Here is a 15,000-nt window from a genome sequence, read left to right on the forward strand (position 1 = left end):
TTCATTGAATCATAAAGACCAAAATAACCAGTGGCTCTGCTGCTTGTAAACAGTTATTAGCGTTTGTTAGCCTCAAGCTAACTTCACCGTCACTGAAGATCGACGGCTCTCAGGTGCTGCGACAATTCACAGACACACAAACACAACTCAGCCATGTGACCTATGTGTCTGTAGCATCATGGGTTACGTGTCATATGTTAACGGGTCTGGATTTGACTTGGGGATAATAGGGGGGGTCATGGACACTTGCACGAAACGATGGTGTTTCTCTTAACTTTAAACTACTTTATCATTATTCATGTGTCTGCACAGTGTGACCTTAGTTTATCACCTTGATAACCAAGAATTGTTTAAGATCAGAATGAGGTTTGGTTGAAACGCTCCTGTTCGGTCGTCCCGATGTCAGACAGTCTGTGAACAAACATATAAAACACACAGACAAACCCAGACAAACCAAAACAGGTAGAAAACATCAGCGCATAGCAGGAAACATTAAATCATGACGTTAAGTTTTATTTTCTGGAACTATCCAGGGTCACATTCAAGCCTTTATCCCTCGTCCGCTCGGTGATGTGGGTCAAACTCGACCGTCCTGATAACTTGTCAGGATTACGGACGTGGCCTCTTTCTCCGAGCGACTCTCACTCGGCCGAGCTCTGGGGGTTTGGTGGGTGCAGCAGGAGACCGTGGTGTCAGAAAATCACACGGGGTAATTGTTTAATTTTCTACGTCTGGAATAAACGTGGGTCCAATGGTGTCATTCTGTGGGTGTTTGAGCAGGACTGGGGGAGGGGAAGGGAGGGACAGATGGTTTCTGTCCTCCTCACCCCCTCCTCCCCTCACAGACCTAATCTGACTGGGTAGGACAGGGGGAGGATGGGGGAGGGCACCGGGCATTCTACACCATCTCACCCTGTTTTCTGGCAACCACCACCACAGCCGCAGAGCCAACACTCGCAGGATATGGTGAAAAGAAGCAGTTATTCCCTGTGAGTCTGGAGGAGCTGAGCTCATGTTGGGCTGCAGCAGATTTACTGATAATCCAGCATAAGGACAGAGTGAGGACGACTTTTTGTTCTTGTGTTTGACGATGTGAGGATGCTGCCGGACGTCTGACCAAAGCCTGTTTGTGCTGGAACTTTATGGCCAAATGTAGAGTCGTGGGGTCGGAGGAAAAACAGTTTAGAGGCACGATGTCGGCATCTCAGGGGGTGAACCGCAGCGGCATCTACAACTACTTCCTCAACATGGTGGCCTATCAGGTGAGAGCGGACCAGCAGCTGGAGATCTGTTCAGTGTGGTGCTGATTGAAAAGTGTTTACTTTTCTACACATGATCTAAAGATGCTTTTATTCATTAGAACTCTGGAGTATTTTAATAATTCTAAAATTGTATTTATTATAACTCTGGATTATTCAAATAATTCTAAAGTTGTATTTATTATAACTCTGGAGTATTTTAATAATTCTAAAGTTGTATTTATTATAACTCTGGATTATTTAAATAATTCTAAAGTTGTATTTATTATAACTCTGGATTATCTAAAATAACAGATTTTTATTATCTAGATTTTGATTTAGTTGTGGATGAAGAATTCTGATGTTTTATTTTTCAAGTGTTTTCCATCATGAGTTCATGTCCTTGTTTCATCATATCATAAATATCAAGTAGAAAGGAATCTCCACAGAGTGTTCAGAATTTTGTTATTATTATGAATGATGCATTGACATGTTAGCAGCACATTCATGTTGTAGATCTAAAAAAAGTAAAATCTTAAATGATGAATCATATTTATCTTTGGTTTCTGTCATTGTGATTTTTGTTTGAATTTCATCTGAGACACATGAGGAAGTTCTGACTTTCTTAAAGTGATCACATGTTACTCAAACAGGAGGCAGCTGGACTTTCAGACACCATTGACTTTGGTCCTAATTGATTATTGATTATCTATCTATCACAATCTAACGGCAGTTATTGGATGTGTTGCTCCCTCACAACGAGCTCACGCTGTCCTGGCTCCTGAACGGTGGAATGAGCTCCACAGTGACATCAGGACAGAAAGTTTACACATCTTCCTCCTCAAACTAAAAACACATGTCTTCCAACTATACCTTGAATAAAATTTTAAATTAACAATTCAGTAGCACTTACATGTCACTTACCTATCGCACTTTGTAGTTTTGCTTTCTTGAAGAAATTGTACTTTCTTGATGCTTGTTGTTCTGGTTCGTTCCTCATGGTTGATGCACTTATTGTGAGTTGGATAAAAGCGTCAGCTAAATGAAATGTGATGTTATGTAATGTAGTGATGGCATCAAGTATTCATGCTCCACAGATGATGAATCCCTGAGACTTTTGTGAGCCCTCGAGCACCATGAGCTGGTTTTTCATGAAATATATTTTCCATCATGATGATTAATTTCATTGAGGATCTTGGTGTTGGGGAGTAGAACGTAACCCGTGAAGTAAAATTCTTTACACATTTGAAAATCAAACCTTTATTTGTGCTGTAGTTACACGACGGGTTACTTTGTCACATGGTTTTATCACAGATACAGAATAAGTCCGCAGGTGAGTCCTGGTCCCTCGTTCATCAGCACGTTGAACACTCAGGTGTCATTATTTACACCTGAGCTGCTTCTCGTCATGAAGTCTCCTGGAAATAGACCTGTTATACCCGGAATAATCAGAGAGTGAGTTCACATGAACGACAGCTTGGGGAGTTGCAAACGTCAAATAGTGTATTTAAAGCAAAGATCTGAATTGAACCTTGTGAACTTCTCACATGCTAAACTTGTATCACCTCAAACTGTTTGTTCATCTGTCACAAGCTCCTCACATCACTTTTTATCCAGGACGTTATGATTAACGTGTTAAATGATTTATTTATCTTTTTATTTTCTCTTTGTTATCATGTAAATATGATAATGAGTTGTAGATTAAACTCATAAATAAAACACGTTATTTACAAAAGTCAGGTGATGATGATTCTCATCTCATACTGTGTTCATGTGTGACATCATATTATCATATAGCATATCATATCATATATTATATGTAACTGTATATATCATAATATCATATATTATATATAAGTGTGTCACAGGGAGGAGGCAGGAGCAAGATCCAATCCAAAAAACTGAACTTATTGAAAAACTAAAATAAGTCTCCAGCAGAAACAAACTCAAACAGGTGAACAAGGATCAGGAAGCAGAAACAAACAGGAAGAGAAACACAGACTGAACGGACTTAAATACAAACTGGACACAGGACAAATGAATCAAGGCATTTTATGACTATGTATCACATAATTATATATATATATATATATATATAAGTGTTTACATTTCGTATATTATATAAATCTGTATATATGTCCACACACTGGACTATGACACTGGTCACATGATGTCTCAGAACTTGAGACAAAGAAGATTCAAGAAAATAGAATATAATAGATTTATGAGATATAAGTGTCAACCTTGATAAGACTGAACTACTTTTCCTCCCAGGGAAAGGCTCCTCCCACCCACGACCTGACTCTTACCTTTGACAACTCCGTGTTAGCCCCCCCCCAGACTGCTAGGAACCTGGGTGTGACACTCGACAGTCAACTCTCCCTCACTGTCACATTACTGCAACATCACGTTCCTGTAGATTCATGCTACACAACATCAGGAGGATCCGCCCCCTTCTCACTCAGAGGGCGGTGCAGGCTCTGGTCCAGGTTCTGGTCCAGACTCTGGTCCAGGTTCTGGTCCAGGTTCTGGTACAGGCTCTGGTCCAGGCTCTGGTCCAGGTTCTGGTCCAGGTTCTGGTCCAGGTTGTGGTCCAGGTTCTGGTCCAGACTCTGGTGCAGGCTCTGGTCCAGACTCTGGTCCAGGCTCTGGTCCAGGCTCTGGTCATCTCACACCTAGACTACTGCCCCCCCTGGCAGGTCTACCTGCTGCTGCCATCCGACCTCTGCAGCTCATCCAGGAAGCAGCAGCTCCACTGGTCTTTAACCTGAGTTCACTCACACCACTCCGCTCCCTTCACTGGTTACCAGTAGCTGCCCACATCAGTTTCAAAACACTAGTACTTGGTACCGTGCTGTGACCGGATCGGGTCCAGTCTACATCCAGGACATGGTCAAACCTTACACCCCGTCTACTCCGCTCTGCATCGACCAATCAGCTGCTCCCTCACTGTGAGGGACAGCTGTCACTCAACATCTTGACAGTTTCCTGTCCTGGCTCCTAAACGGTGGAACCAGCTCCACATGGACATCAGGACAGAAAGTCCACACGTCTTCCTCCAGACTGAAGACACATCTCTTCAGACCACACCTCGGTCAAGAAGATGATGTTTAAACTATGTGTAGCACTTTGTAGTTTGGCAATTCTTTGAAGAAAATTGTACTTTCTTGATTCTTGTTGTTCTGGGTTTGTTCCTCATGGTTGATGCACTTATTGTGAGTCGCTTTGGATAAAGTTTTTATTATTATTGTTATTATTATTATGAACTTTCTAACATGTGATTTGTAATTCTGGTGCTACTGTTTTATTTCCTTTATTCCTTTTATCTTAGTTTTATTGCAGCCACATTTGATGTAGTTTCTTGAATATGACAGCTTCTTACTCTGCTGCCTGTACCAGTAGGTATTCAGTTTAGTTTAGAAAAGGTAATGACGTGATAATGATCTACTGAGCAGCCACATGGTTTTCATAGCGCTGCCATACAAACCAGTAGCCAGTCAGATTTACCTCCAGCCTCAGGTTCTGTGATTAAGAGGCTGAAACACCCGATGTACAACTGGAGATTATTGTTTCATTATAACAACCAGTCTGAAGGAGATCAGGAGAAGAGATGTAACGAGCACCCCCGGCTGCCCTTGGGTGGGAGCTTGTGCAGTGTGTGTGTGTGTGTGTGTGTGTGTGTGTGTGTTTGTGTTTGTGCAGTGTTTGCGTGTGTGTACATATGTGTGTGTGTGTCCGTTTATGTGTGTACACGTGTGCGCATGTGTATGCGTGTGTTTGTGTGTGTGTGTTTGTTTGTGCAGTGTGTAATGAGGTCAATGTGGTGATTCATGCAGATTATCTCTGAGATTAGCTGCTGGATACTTGTAAACATGTAGAAACTCTTGTTACTGTTTCAAGTTACATTACATTTCATTGAGCTGACGCTTTTATCCAAAGCGACTCACAATCAGTGCATCAACCATGAGGAACAAACCCAGAACAACAAGAATCAAGAAAGTACAAATTTCTTCAAGAAAGCCAAACTACAAAGTTCTACATGTTAATGACATATAAGTGCAACTAAATCGCTATTTATTGGATGTATCTATTTAATAATATTTCATATTTAATATGAAATAATTATTTATCACACATCATTGTAACACATCAGTGTTCACATCTCAACCAGATTATACCTGATTAACATATTGTATCACGTGGATTTTTTTAAATCAGAGTGATGATTGTGTGTTGACACCAGACGGTCATGACGAGAACAGAAACTTATAAAATATATATATATATATTTATATATATATATGATCCATATACTTCAGTGACTTACATTAAGTTATCTCATCAAGTGAAATAGGGTCACTGTACAAGAAAGCTACACAAGTCAAAAACTAAAACTGTAAAGTGATTAAACAGTTATATTGACTTATCCATTAATTTCTTATCATTTCATCTCTACAGCAGCAGTTATGTTCAAAAATAGTTTAATAAGTTTAATTTGACGGAGGAAAGTTCATAGAGTTCAATCTGTGACGTCTCATTTCACTTCTGAAACCAAAGCCAAGGATCTTTCCACTTTTCCTGGATGGACACAACATTTGTGTGAACTGTCCCTTTGGTCACGTTTCAGCTGTAAAATAATTCAAGCTCTGTTGTTTATTCAGTCTTCAATGAGAAGATGAAGGATGAGCTTCTGTGTATTATCCATCAGATTATGACCCACACGTGATGAGCAATAAAACATCTAGATCCACTGCAGCAGCTTTGTGAGCATGAATTCATAATTCACTGTGTCACATCATTTTTATGAGAATTTTATCTAAATGTGACTTAGTATCTGATTTTGAAAGTCGATGGCGCTTATTCATCCGTCATCAGTGGTGATGGGTTTCTGAGAGACGGACCAGAGAACAGCTGATTATTGTTGTTTTCACACATGAACACAGAGAAAGTGGACTCTGGACTTTCTCTGGAGTTTTACACATGAAGGACACAGCTGGAGATTCTCTGTGTTGTTTGTCCTGTGAAGCAGCAGCAGGTTGTTAGGTCCGACTCGTTCACACCAACAAGAACATGTGGGAACATCCAGGCGAGGGGCGGAGCCTGTAGAGCAGCAGATTGTCGGGTCCGACTCGTTCACACCAACAAGAACATGTGGGGAACATCCAGGCGAGGGGCGGAGCCTGTAGAGCAGCAGGTTGTCGGGTCCGACTCGTTCACACCAACAGGAACATGTGGGGAACATCCAGGCGAGGCGGAGCCTGTAGAGCAGCAGGTTGTCGGGTCCGACTCGTTCACACCAACAGGAACATGTGGGGAACATCCAGGCGAGGCGGAGCCTGTAGAGCAGCAGGTTGTCGGGTCCGACTCGTTACACCAACAGGAACATGTGGGGAACATCCAGGCGAGGGGCGGAGCCTGTAGAGCAGCAGATTGTCGGGTCCGACTCGCTCACACCAACAGGAACATGTGGGAACATCCAGGCGAGGCGGAGCCTGTAGAGCAGCAGGTTGTCGGGTCCGACTCGTTCACACCAACAGGAACATGTGGGGAACATCCAGGCGAGGGGCGGAGCCTGTAGAGCAGCAGGTTGTCGGGTCCGACTCGTTTCACACAAGAGAACATGTGGGGAACATCCAGGCGAGGGGCGGAGCCTGTAGAGCAGCAGGTTGTCGGGTCCGACTCGTTCACACCAACAGGAACATGTGGGGAACATCCAGGCGAGGCGGAGCCTGTAGAGCAGCAGGTTGTCGGGTCCGACTCGTTCACACCAACAGGAACATGTGGGGAACATCCAGGCGAGGGGCGGAGCCTGTAGAGCAGCAGGTTGTCGGGTCCGACTCGTTCACACCAACAGGAACATGTGGGGAACATCCAGGCGAGGGGCGGAGCCTGTAGAGCAGCAGGTTGTCGGGTCCGACTCGTTCACACCAACAGGAACATGTGGGGAACATCCAGGCGAGGGGCGGAGCCTGTAGAGCAGCAGGTTGTCGGGTCCGACTCGTTCACACCAACAGGAACATGTGGGGAACATCCAGGCGAGGGGCGGAGCCTGTAGAGCAGCAGGTTGTCGGGTCCGACTCGTTCAAACAGGAACATGTGGGGAACATCCAGGCGAGGGGCGGAGCCTGTAGAGCAGCAGGAGGCCGGACATGACGTATAAATTCTGCTGTGGAAAGATCAGCACCAAAAGCTCTGGAATCTCCTCGTGTTTCCAAGTTGACGTCTAGTGTCTTGTTATACGTAGTGTTATACATATTTATATACCAGCAGAGTGTTGTTATACATATTGTTATACGTATTGTTATACCAGCAGTGTGTTGTTATACCACAGCGAGTTGTTATACATGTTGTTATACACATTGTTATACCAGCAGAGTGTTGTTATACATAGTGTTATACTAGCAGAGTGTTGTTATACATATTGTTATACCAGCAGTGTGTTGTTATACATATTGTTATACTAGCAGAGTGTTGTTATACATATTGTTATACTAGCAGAGTGTTGTTATACATATTGTTATACCAGCAGTGTGTTGTTATACCATTGTTATACTAGCAGAGTGTTGTTATACATATTGTTATACCAGCAGAGTGTTGTTATAGGTTGTTATACATATTGTTATACCAGCAGAGTGTTGTTATACATATTGTTATACTAGCAGAGTGTTGTTTTACATATTGTTATACTAGCAGAGTGTTGTTTTACATATTGTTGTACCAGCAGTGTGTTGTTATACCACAGCGAGTTGTTATATGTGTTGTTATACATATTGTTATACCAGCAGAGTGTTGTTATACATATTGTTATACCAGCAGAGTGTTGTTATACATATTGTTATACGTATTGTTATACCAGCAGTGTGGTGTTATACCAGTAGAGTGTTGTTATACGTATTGTTATACCAGCAGTGGTGTTATACAATTTATACCAGCAGTGTGTTGTTATACGTGTTGATATACGATTGTTATACTGTAGCGTTATTCTTTAAGTTATACCAGCAGTGAGTTGTTATACGTGTTGTTATACGTATTGTTATACCAGCAGTGAGTTGTTATACGTGCTGTTATACGTATTGTTATACCAGCAGTGAGTTGTTATACGTGCTGTTATACGTATTGTTATACCAGCAGTGAGTTGTTATACGTGCTGTTATACGTATTGTTATACCAGCAGTTTGTTGTTATACGTATTGTTATACCAGCAGTGAGTTGTTATACGTGCTGTTATACGTATTGTTATACCAGCAGTTTGTTGTTATACGTATTGTTATACCAGCAGTTTGTTGTTATACGTATTGTTATATGTATTGTTATACCAGCAGTGAGTTGTTATACGTGCTGTTATACGTATTGTTATACCAGCAGTTTGTTGTTATACGTATTGTTATACCAGCAGTGTGTTGTTATACCACAGTGAGTTGTTATACGTGTTGTTATACGTATTGTTATACCAGCAGTGTGTTGTAATACCACAGCGTGTTGTTATACGTATTGATATACGTATTGTTATACCAGCAGTGAGTTGTTATACCACAGCGAGTTGTTATACGTGTTGTTATACGTGTTGTTATACCTAATTTTATACCAGCAGTGAGTTGTTATACGTGCTGTTATACGTATTGTTATACCAGCAGTGAGTTGTTATACCAGCAGTGAGTTGTTATACGTGCTGTTATACGTATTGTTATACCAGCATGAGTGTTATACGGCTGTTATCATTTTATACCAGCAGTGAGTTGTTATACGGTTATGGTTACCAGCGTTGTTGTTACGTATTGTTATACCAGCAGTGAGTTGTTATACGTGCTGTTATAGTATTTATACGCAGTTTGTGATATTGTTATACCAGCAGTTTGTTGTTATACGTATTGTTATATGTATTGTTATACCAGCAGTGAGTTGTTATACGTGCTGTTATAATGATTGTTATACCACAGTGAGTTGTTATACGTTATGATATGTATTGTTATACCAGCAGTGTGTTGTAATACCACAGCGGTTGTTATACCAGCAGTGAGTTGTTATACGTGCTGTTATACGTATTGTTATACCAGCAGTTTGTTGTTATACGTATTGTTATACCAGCAGTTTGTTGTTATACGTATTGTTATATGTATTGTTATACCAGCAGTGAGTTGTTATACGTGCTGTTATACGTATTGTTATACCACAGTGAGTTGTTATACGTGTTGTTATATGTATTGTTATACCAGCAGTGTGTTGTAATACCACAGCGTGTTGTTATACCAGCAGTGAGTTGTTATACGTGCTGTTATACGTATTGTTATACCAGCAGTTTGTTGTTATACGTATTGTTATACCAGCAGTGTGTTGTTATACCACAGTGAGTTGTTATACGTGTTGTTATACGTATTGTTATACCAGCAGTGAGTTGTTATACCACAGCGAGTTGTTATACGTGTTGTTATACCAGCAGTGAGTTGTTATACCACAGCGAGTTGTTATACGTGTTGTTATACGTATTGTTATACCAGCAGTGAGTTGTTATACCACAGCGAGTTGTTATACGTGTTGTTATACGTGTTGTTATACCTAATTTTATACCAGCAGTGTGTTGTTATACCAGTGAGTTGTTATACGTATTGTTATACCAGCAGTGAGTTGTTATACGTAGTGTTATACATATTGTTATACCACAGCGAGTTGTTATACGTGCAGTTATACGTGTTGTTTTACGTATTGTTATACCAGCAGTGTGTTGTTATACGTGCAGTTATACGTGTTGTTTTACATATTGTTATACCAGCAGTGTGTTGTTATACCACAGTGAGTTGTTATACGTGTTGTTATACGTATTGTTTTACCAGCAGTGAGTTGTTATACGTATTGTTTTACCAGCAGTAAGTTGTTATACGTGCTGTTATACGTGTTGTGTTACGTGTTGTTTTACCAGCAGTGTGGTGTTATACGTGCTGTTATACGTGTTGTGTTACGTGTTGTTTTACCAGCAGTGTGGTGTTATACGTGCTGTTATACGTGTTGTGTTACGTGTTGTTTTACCAGCAGTGAGTTGTTATACGTGCAGTTATACGTGTTGTGTTACGTATTGTTTTACCAGCAGTGAGTTGTTATACGTATTGTTTTACCAGCAGTGAGTTGTTATACGTATTGTTTTACCAGCAGTGTGGTGTTATACGTGCTGTTATACGTGTTGTGTTACGTGTTGTTTTACCAGCAGTGAGTTGTTATACGTGCTGTTATACGTGTTGTGTTACGTGTTGTTTTACCAGCAGTGAGTTGTTATACGTGCTGTTATACGTGTTGTGTTACGTGTTGTTTTACCAGCAGTGAGTTGTTATACGTGCTGTTATACGTGTTGTGTTACGTGTTGTTTTACCAGCAGTGAGTTGTTATACGTGCAGTTATACGTGTTGTGTTATGTGTTGTTTTACCAGCAGTTGAAGATGCTGACCCGTCTCCTCCTCCTCAGATCTGCTGCTGCTGTGGTCCAGCTCCCTGTTCGCTCTGCTGTGCCTTCTGTCCTCCGGTCAGGTCGTCCACCAGCACCCGGGTCATGTACACCCTCTTCCATATCCTGAGCTGTGCCGTCTCCTGCCTCATGTTGTCCCGCACCGTCTCTGAGCTCGTCAGGGAAAACGTGAGTCGCAGCTTGTGTCATGTTTGGTTCTTTAATTTGAGAAGATCTGACTTCAGGCTGAAGATGATGCTGATTTAGTTTTGTGACTTCAATCACAATTGAATTTCAGACAAATTGACAAATAATGATTCTGACACTAACATTTGATAAATATGTGTTTGAGTAGAAATCAGGAAACAGTAGTAACATGTCCCAGGATGGTTTGTGATTGGCTGCCTGTCAGATACAACAGCCAATCAAAGAGACTCAATGACAAACAGGGTCAGGGTTAGGGTTAGGCTAACCCTAACCCTGACCCCCTAACCCTAAGAGGATTTAGAACAAACAAGTAACACAACAGTAGTCGAGGATGTATTTAGGTCCTGTTTTATACAAATACGCCATTACAATGATTAGTCCTGCAATAAAACCTCACTTAAATATTATTGATATAATGTCTGTTATTGTATTATTAATACTGATATTATACTGTGGTGGCCCTACTACTGTGTATACAGTCAATTTTATAGATATTTTATTTATAATGTCATACATCGTCAATGTGAAATCTAAATTAAAGGTGGTGGAAGAAAAGTAGTGGAGCAGAAGAATAAAGGAACAGAACAGCAAGTTTGTCCAGTTATACAGCAAAATAAACATGTGACATGATGTCACATTTTATAAAGCTAAGGCTTATTTATACACTGTCAGGAACCCAGACGCAGGAGCCGGTAAAATAACGAATGGTTTCCTTTAATGAGGAAAACATTTTACTACAAAAGAACAAGATACAAAAGCAAACAAACGTTAACAGAAACAGAAAAACACTGGAAACCAGAAAAGAAAAAAACGGCTAAACTGAAAAAACCTTATAAACACTGGAAACAAGATGGCGACAGAAGACGGACAAAGATAAAGGGAGAGAGAAACAAGACGGGATGAGTGAACAGGTGAAACAAGGAAAAGGTCCATAACAAAATCCATAAACTCTGTAGCTCAGAGCTCAGCGTCATGACAAAGAGCTGAACAGGCTCACACCACACACAAGAATATAAACATATACATACACAAAATGAGAGCAAAACGTTTATTAATAAAACATCACACATTTTTGAGAATTGAAATATTCCACAAAAAGAGATGAAATGAAGTGGCTCTTAAACAATAATTAAAATGTTTCTGAGCGGTTCTGATATGAAGAAATGAACAGTTCCAGAGATTAGACACAGCCGCTGTAAAGACCTAAAGTCCTGAGCTCAGGATGTCCAGAAGCAGCAGGTTGACCTCGAAGCACAGAAAGAGCAACTGAAGCAACAGTGACATAAAATGGTCTCATTTCAAATCTTCAATCAAACAATGGTAGTAACAGAATGATCTTAAATCAATCGTGTATTCAATCAATCAATTAATCAATCAAATTATATTTGTATAGCCCATATTCACAAATCCCAGTTTGTCTCAGAGTCTTTAACAAGGTGAGACGTCCTCTGTTCTTAACCTCAACAAGAGTCAAACTACTAAAACCTTTAACAGGTAAAGAAGGTAGAATCCTCAGAGACACATGTGAGGATCCGTCTCCCAGGACGGACACAAGTGAACAGATGTCCCGTGGAACAGAGAACATCAGAGAGATCAGAGTATTTACAGCTTTGATTAGAATAAACACTTTGTAGCTGAAGGTCAATGAACTGATGGATTATTGTCAGTAATGGTCGAGTATCTGAGGAGGGTCTGAGGATCCACCAGAGTCAACGATCAGGATCCACCATCAGCTGCCACCTCGACCGTGGTCCACCATCACTATCAGATGCTATCAGCAAAATTCATGTCCCCAATGTGTTGTGTGTTGTGTGTGTGTGTTCCAGGTGCCTTTCTTTAACATGGTGTGTGACCAGGCGCACGGCGGGGGTCACTGCGAGATGTTGGTCGGATACTCCGCTGTCTACAGAGTCTGCTTTGGCACTTCCTGTTTCTACCTGATGATGGCGATCTTCCTCATAGATGTAAAGTCCAGTCAGGACTTCAGAGCGCTGATACACAACGGGTCAGACGTCATCATCACCTAAACATCAGTATTATTACTGTTTCATCATCATATGGAGGAAATTATATTATTATATTGTAAATTTTCTGATTATTAGATAAATTATGATTATTAGATTTACATCACCTTTATCCATTTAGAAGAGAACAAATATCCTCAAACACAGAATGAATCAACACAGGAACTCAATCTTCTGTCCTCACCTAACTGTGAATTTACAGTGAGAGTTTCCCTGAATGAGAATATAGTTGATCTGTAGACAGGAGAAAGTCTCTTCTCCGCTCACCTGACCCGGCCTCAGTCTATTTACAGCTCTCTGTTGTCACACTTTCCACCGTGCACGCTCGCTGACGGAGCTCGGATTAGGATTTGACAGACTGCTGCTCCTCTCTGGAGCAAATCTCCTCACCAGACTCACAGCGAAAGGTTTCAGGGTCTTTGGCAAAGGTCACAAAGGTCGCAGCTCTGGTCTGTGACCCAGTGCCCTGAGGAAATCTGTGCAGGCCACAGACTGCAAACACTTTGCTTTCGAATCCCTTCAGCATTGAAATGATTTTAAATGATCTTCTTTGATCTGGTTTTAGTGACGTCAGGCAAAGTGTGTCACAACCAGGAAAAAGCAGTTTAATTAAATAAAGTACAGAATGGAACAGCAGTAAAAAGAGGTGAAGGAAAAGGCAGTAAAATATGTTATAGTTTAATTCAAATAACAGAAGCAGAGAGGATGAAAGCAGAAGATTTTAACACTGAACCTTGGAAACTAACCGGTGGTTCTGTGTCGTCTGTCAGCTTCTGGTTCTTAAAGTTCATCACCCTCCTCGGGACGTGCACGGCCGCCTTCTTCATCCCGACAGAGTCCTTCCTGCACGGTGAGAGACTCCCGCTAGAGGGCAGCAGAGAGCCGCTCTGCTCTGAAGGAGCAGAAATCTGCTGATTTCACTTAAATCTCTGAAATCAGTTGATTTACGATTCACACGTTCTTCTTTCACGTTCCTGAAACTAATCACATGAACTAAGGCTCTTTTCTTTTCCACAGCTTGGCATTATGTGGGTGTGGTCGGAGGATTCGCCTTCATCCTCATCCAACTCATCCTCATCACAGCTTTTGCACACACATGGAACAAGAACTGGTGAGATGAACATAATGTCCATTATTTTAGATTGTAAGAGTGATATCAAATATATATTAATGATCAAAAATAGGGTTAGGGTTCGGGTAAATACAAATCCTAACCCTATACCCTCTATATATCAAACGAGTCCTGACGTCAGTCTCATAAAACATCAGTGACGGCAGATTCCTGCAGCCAGGTTCCAAATGTGGTGTAGAACCGAAAAGAGCGGAGGCTGCAGCAGATTCATGGAATTACACAAACAAGTGTAATTCTCAGGTGTCAATTTATTGCTGGAAAAAGTCCTGGAAATTCTTTACTGACATGAAACACAGGAAATCCTGACTTCAGACGCAGAGCCCGTTTCCATCTCTGGGACTAATAACAGTGAACTATCATCAAAGTCTTACTCCAGTTACTTACCTATAGGAAAATATTCACTTTACTGGTGAATGAGCATATTTTCAAAAAATCTGACAAATTATAATTTGATTATTAAAATATTTGCAGATTTCCACTAACCTTGGTGGAAAAAAATTGCCAAGAAAGAACTCATTAAAGTTTGGATCCAGATATTTTTTACTCTCAATATTTTTCATTGTGAAATATTTTGATATTTTCACAGAATAATTATTGGATCCTGATGAAGAAAATCTGACATATTACACTTTATATAACATAACACACATAGGAGTTAAATCTATGATTGTGAGTAATCTGGTGTGAATCCAAATCCAAATCTATATTTGGCTGATTTTACTGATTTCATTGGGTTTGGCTTCAGTTTTCTAATCAACTGGAGATTATGAATTCATGATCTGTATTGTTTTGTGGGTTTACTTTTAAGGCTCGATTGAATTTCACTGTTTCTGGAGGAACACGCTCAGTGTTTGTTCACCTGCTTGTTTTTCATATTTCATGTGTATTTTATGTTTTTTCTTCCCCGTCATATCTTCATTCATTTAACCAGTGTGGACAGCCAGCTTGTCCAGATGTTACTGACTGTGT

The 15,000-nt window shown here is 40.8% G+C and overlaps 2 protein-coding genes across 3 annotated transcripts in view; one reads left to right on the forward strand and one right to left on the reverse strand.

The window, feature by feature from the left end:
- The window catches only part of LOC118105716 (ras GTPase-activating-like protein IQGAP1), a 331,334-nt gene that overhangs the window by 218,380 nt on the left and 97,954 nt on the right, over positions 1 to 15,000 (reverse strand).
- serinc4 (serine incorporator 4) overlaps positions 1 to 15,000 on the forward strand; it is a 28,127-nt gene that overhangs the window by 5,299 nt on the left and 7,828 nt on the right. The window contains exons 1-5 of one of the 2 annotated variants that reach the window (XM_035181025.1): positions 838 to 1,262; positions 10,690 to 10,857; positions 12,702 to 12,880; positions 13,670 to 13,749; positions 13,917 to 14,010. In XM_035181025.1, the coding sequence (XP_035036916.1) occupies positions 1,143 to 1,262; positions 10,690 to 10,857; positions 12,702 to 12,880; positions 13,670 to 13,749; positions 13,917 to 14,010 (641 nt within the window). In that variant the 5' untranslated portion in view covers positions 838 to 1,142. Of the gene's footprint in view, positions 1 to 837; positions 1,263 to 10,689; positions 10,858 to 12,701; positions 12,881 to 13,669; positions 13,750 to 13,916; positions 14,011 to 15,000 lie in introns of those variants that run through there. The other variant, XM_035180944.1, reaches the window with a different exon arrangement.

The sequence above is a fragment of the Hippoglossus stenolepis genome, chromosome 1 (assembly GCF_022539355.2).
Source record: "Hippoglossus stenolepis isolate QCI-W04-F060 chromosome 1, HSTE1.2, whole genome shotgun sequence".
Lineage (NCBI taxonomy): Eukaryota > Metazoa > Chordata > Actinopteri > Pleuronectiformes > Pleuronectidae > Hippoglossus > Hippoglossus stenolepis.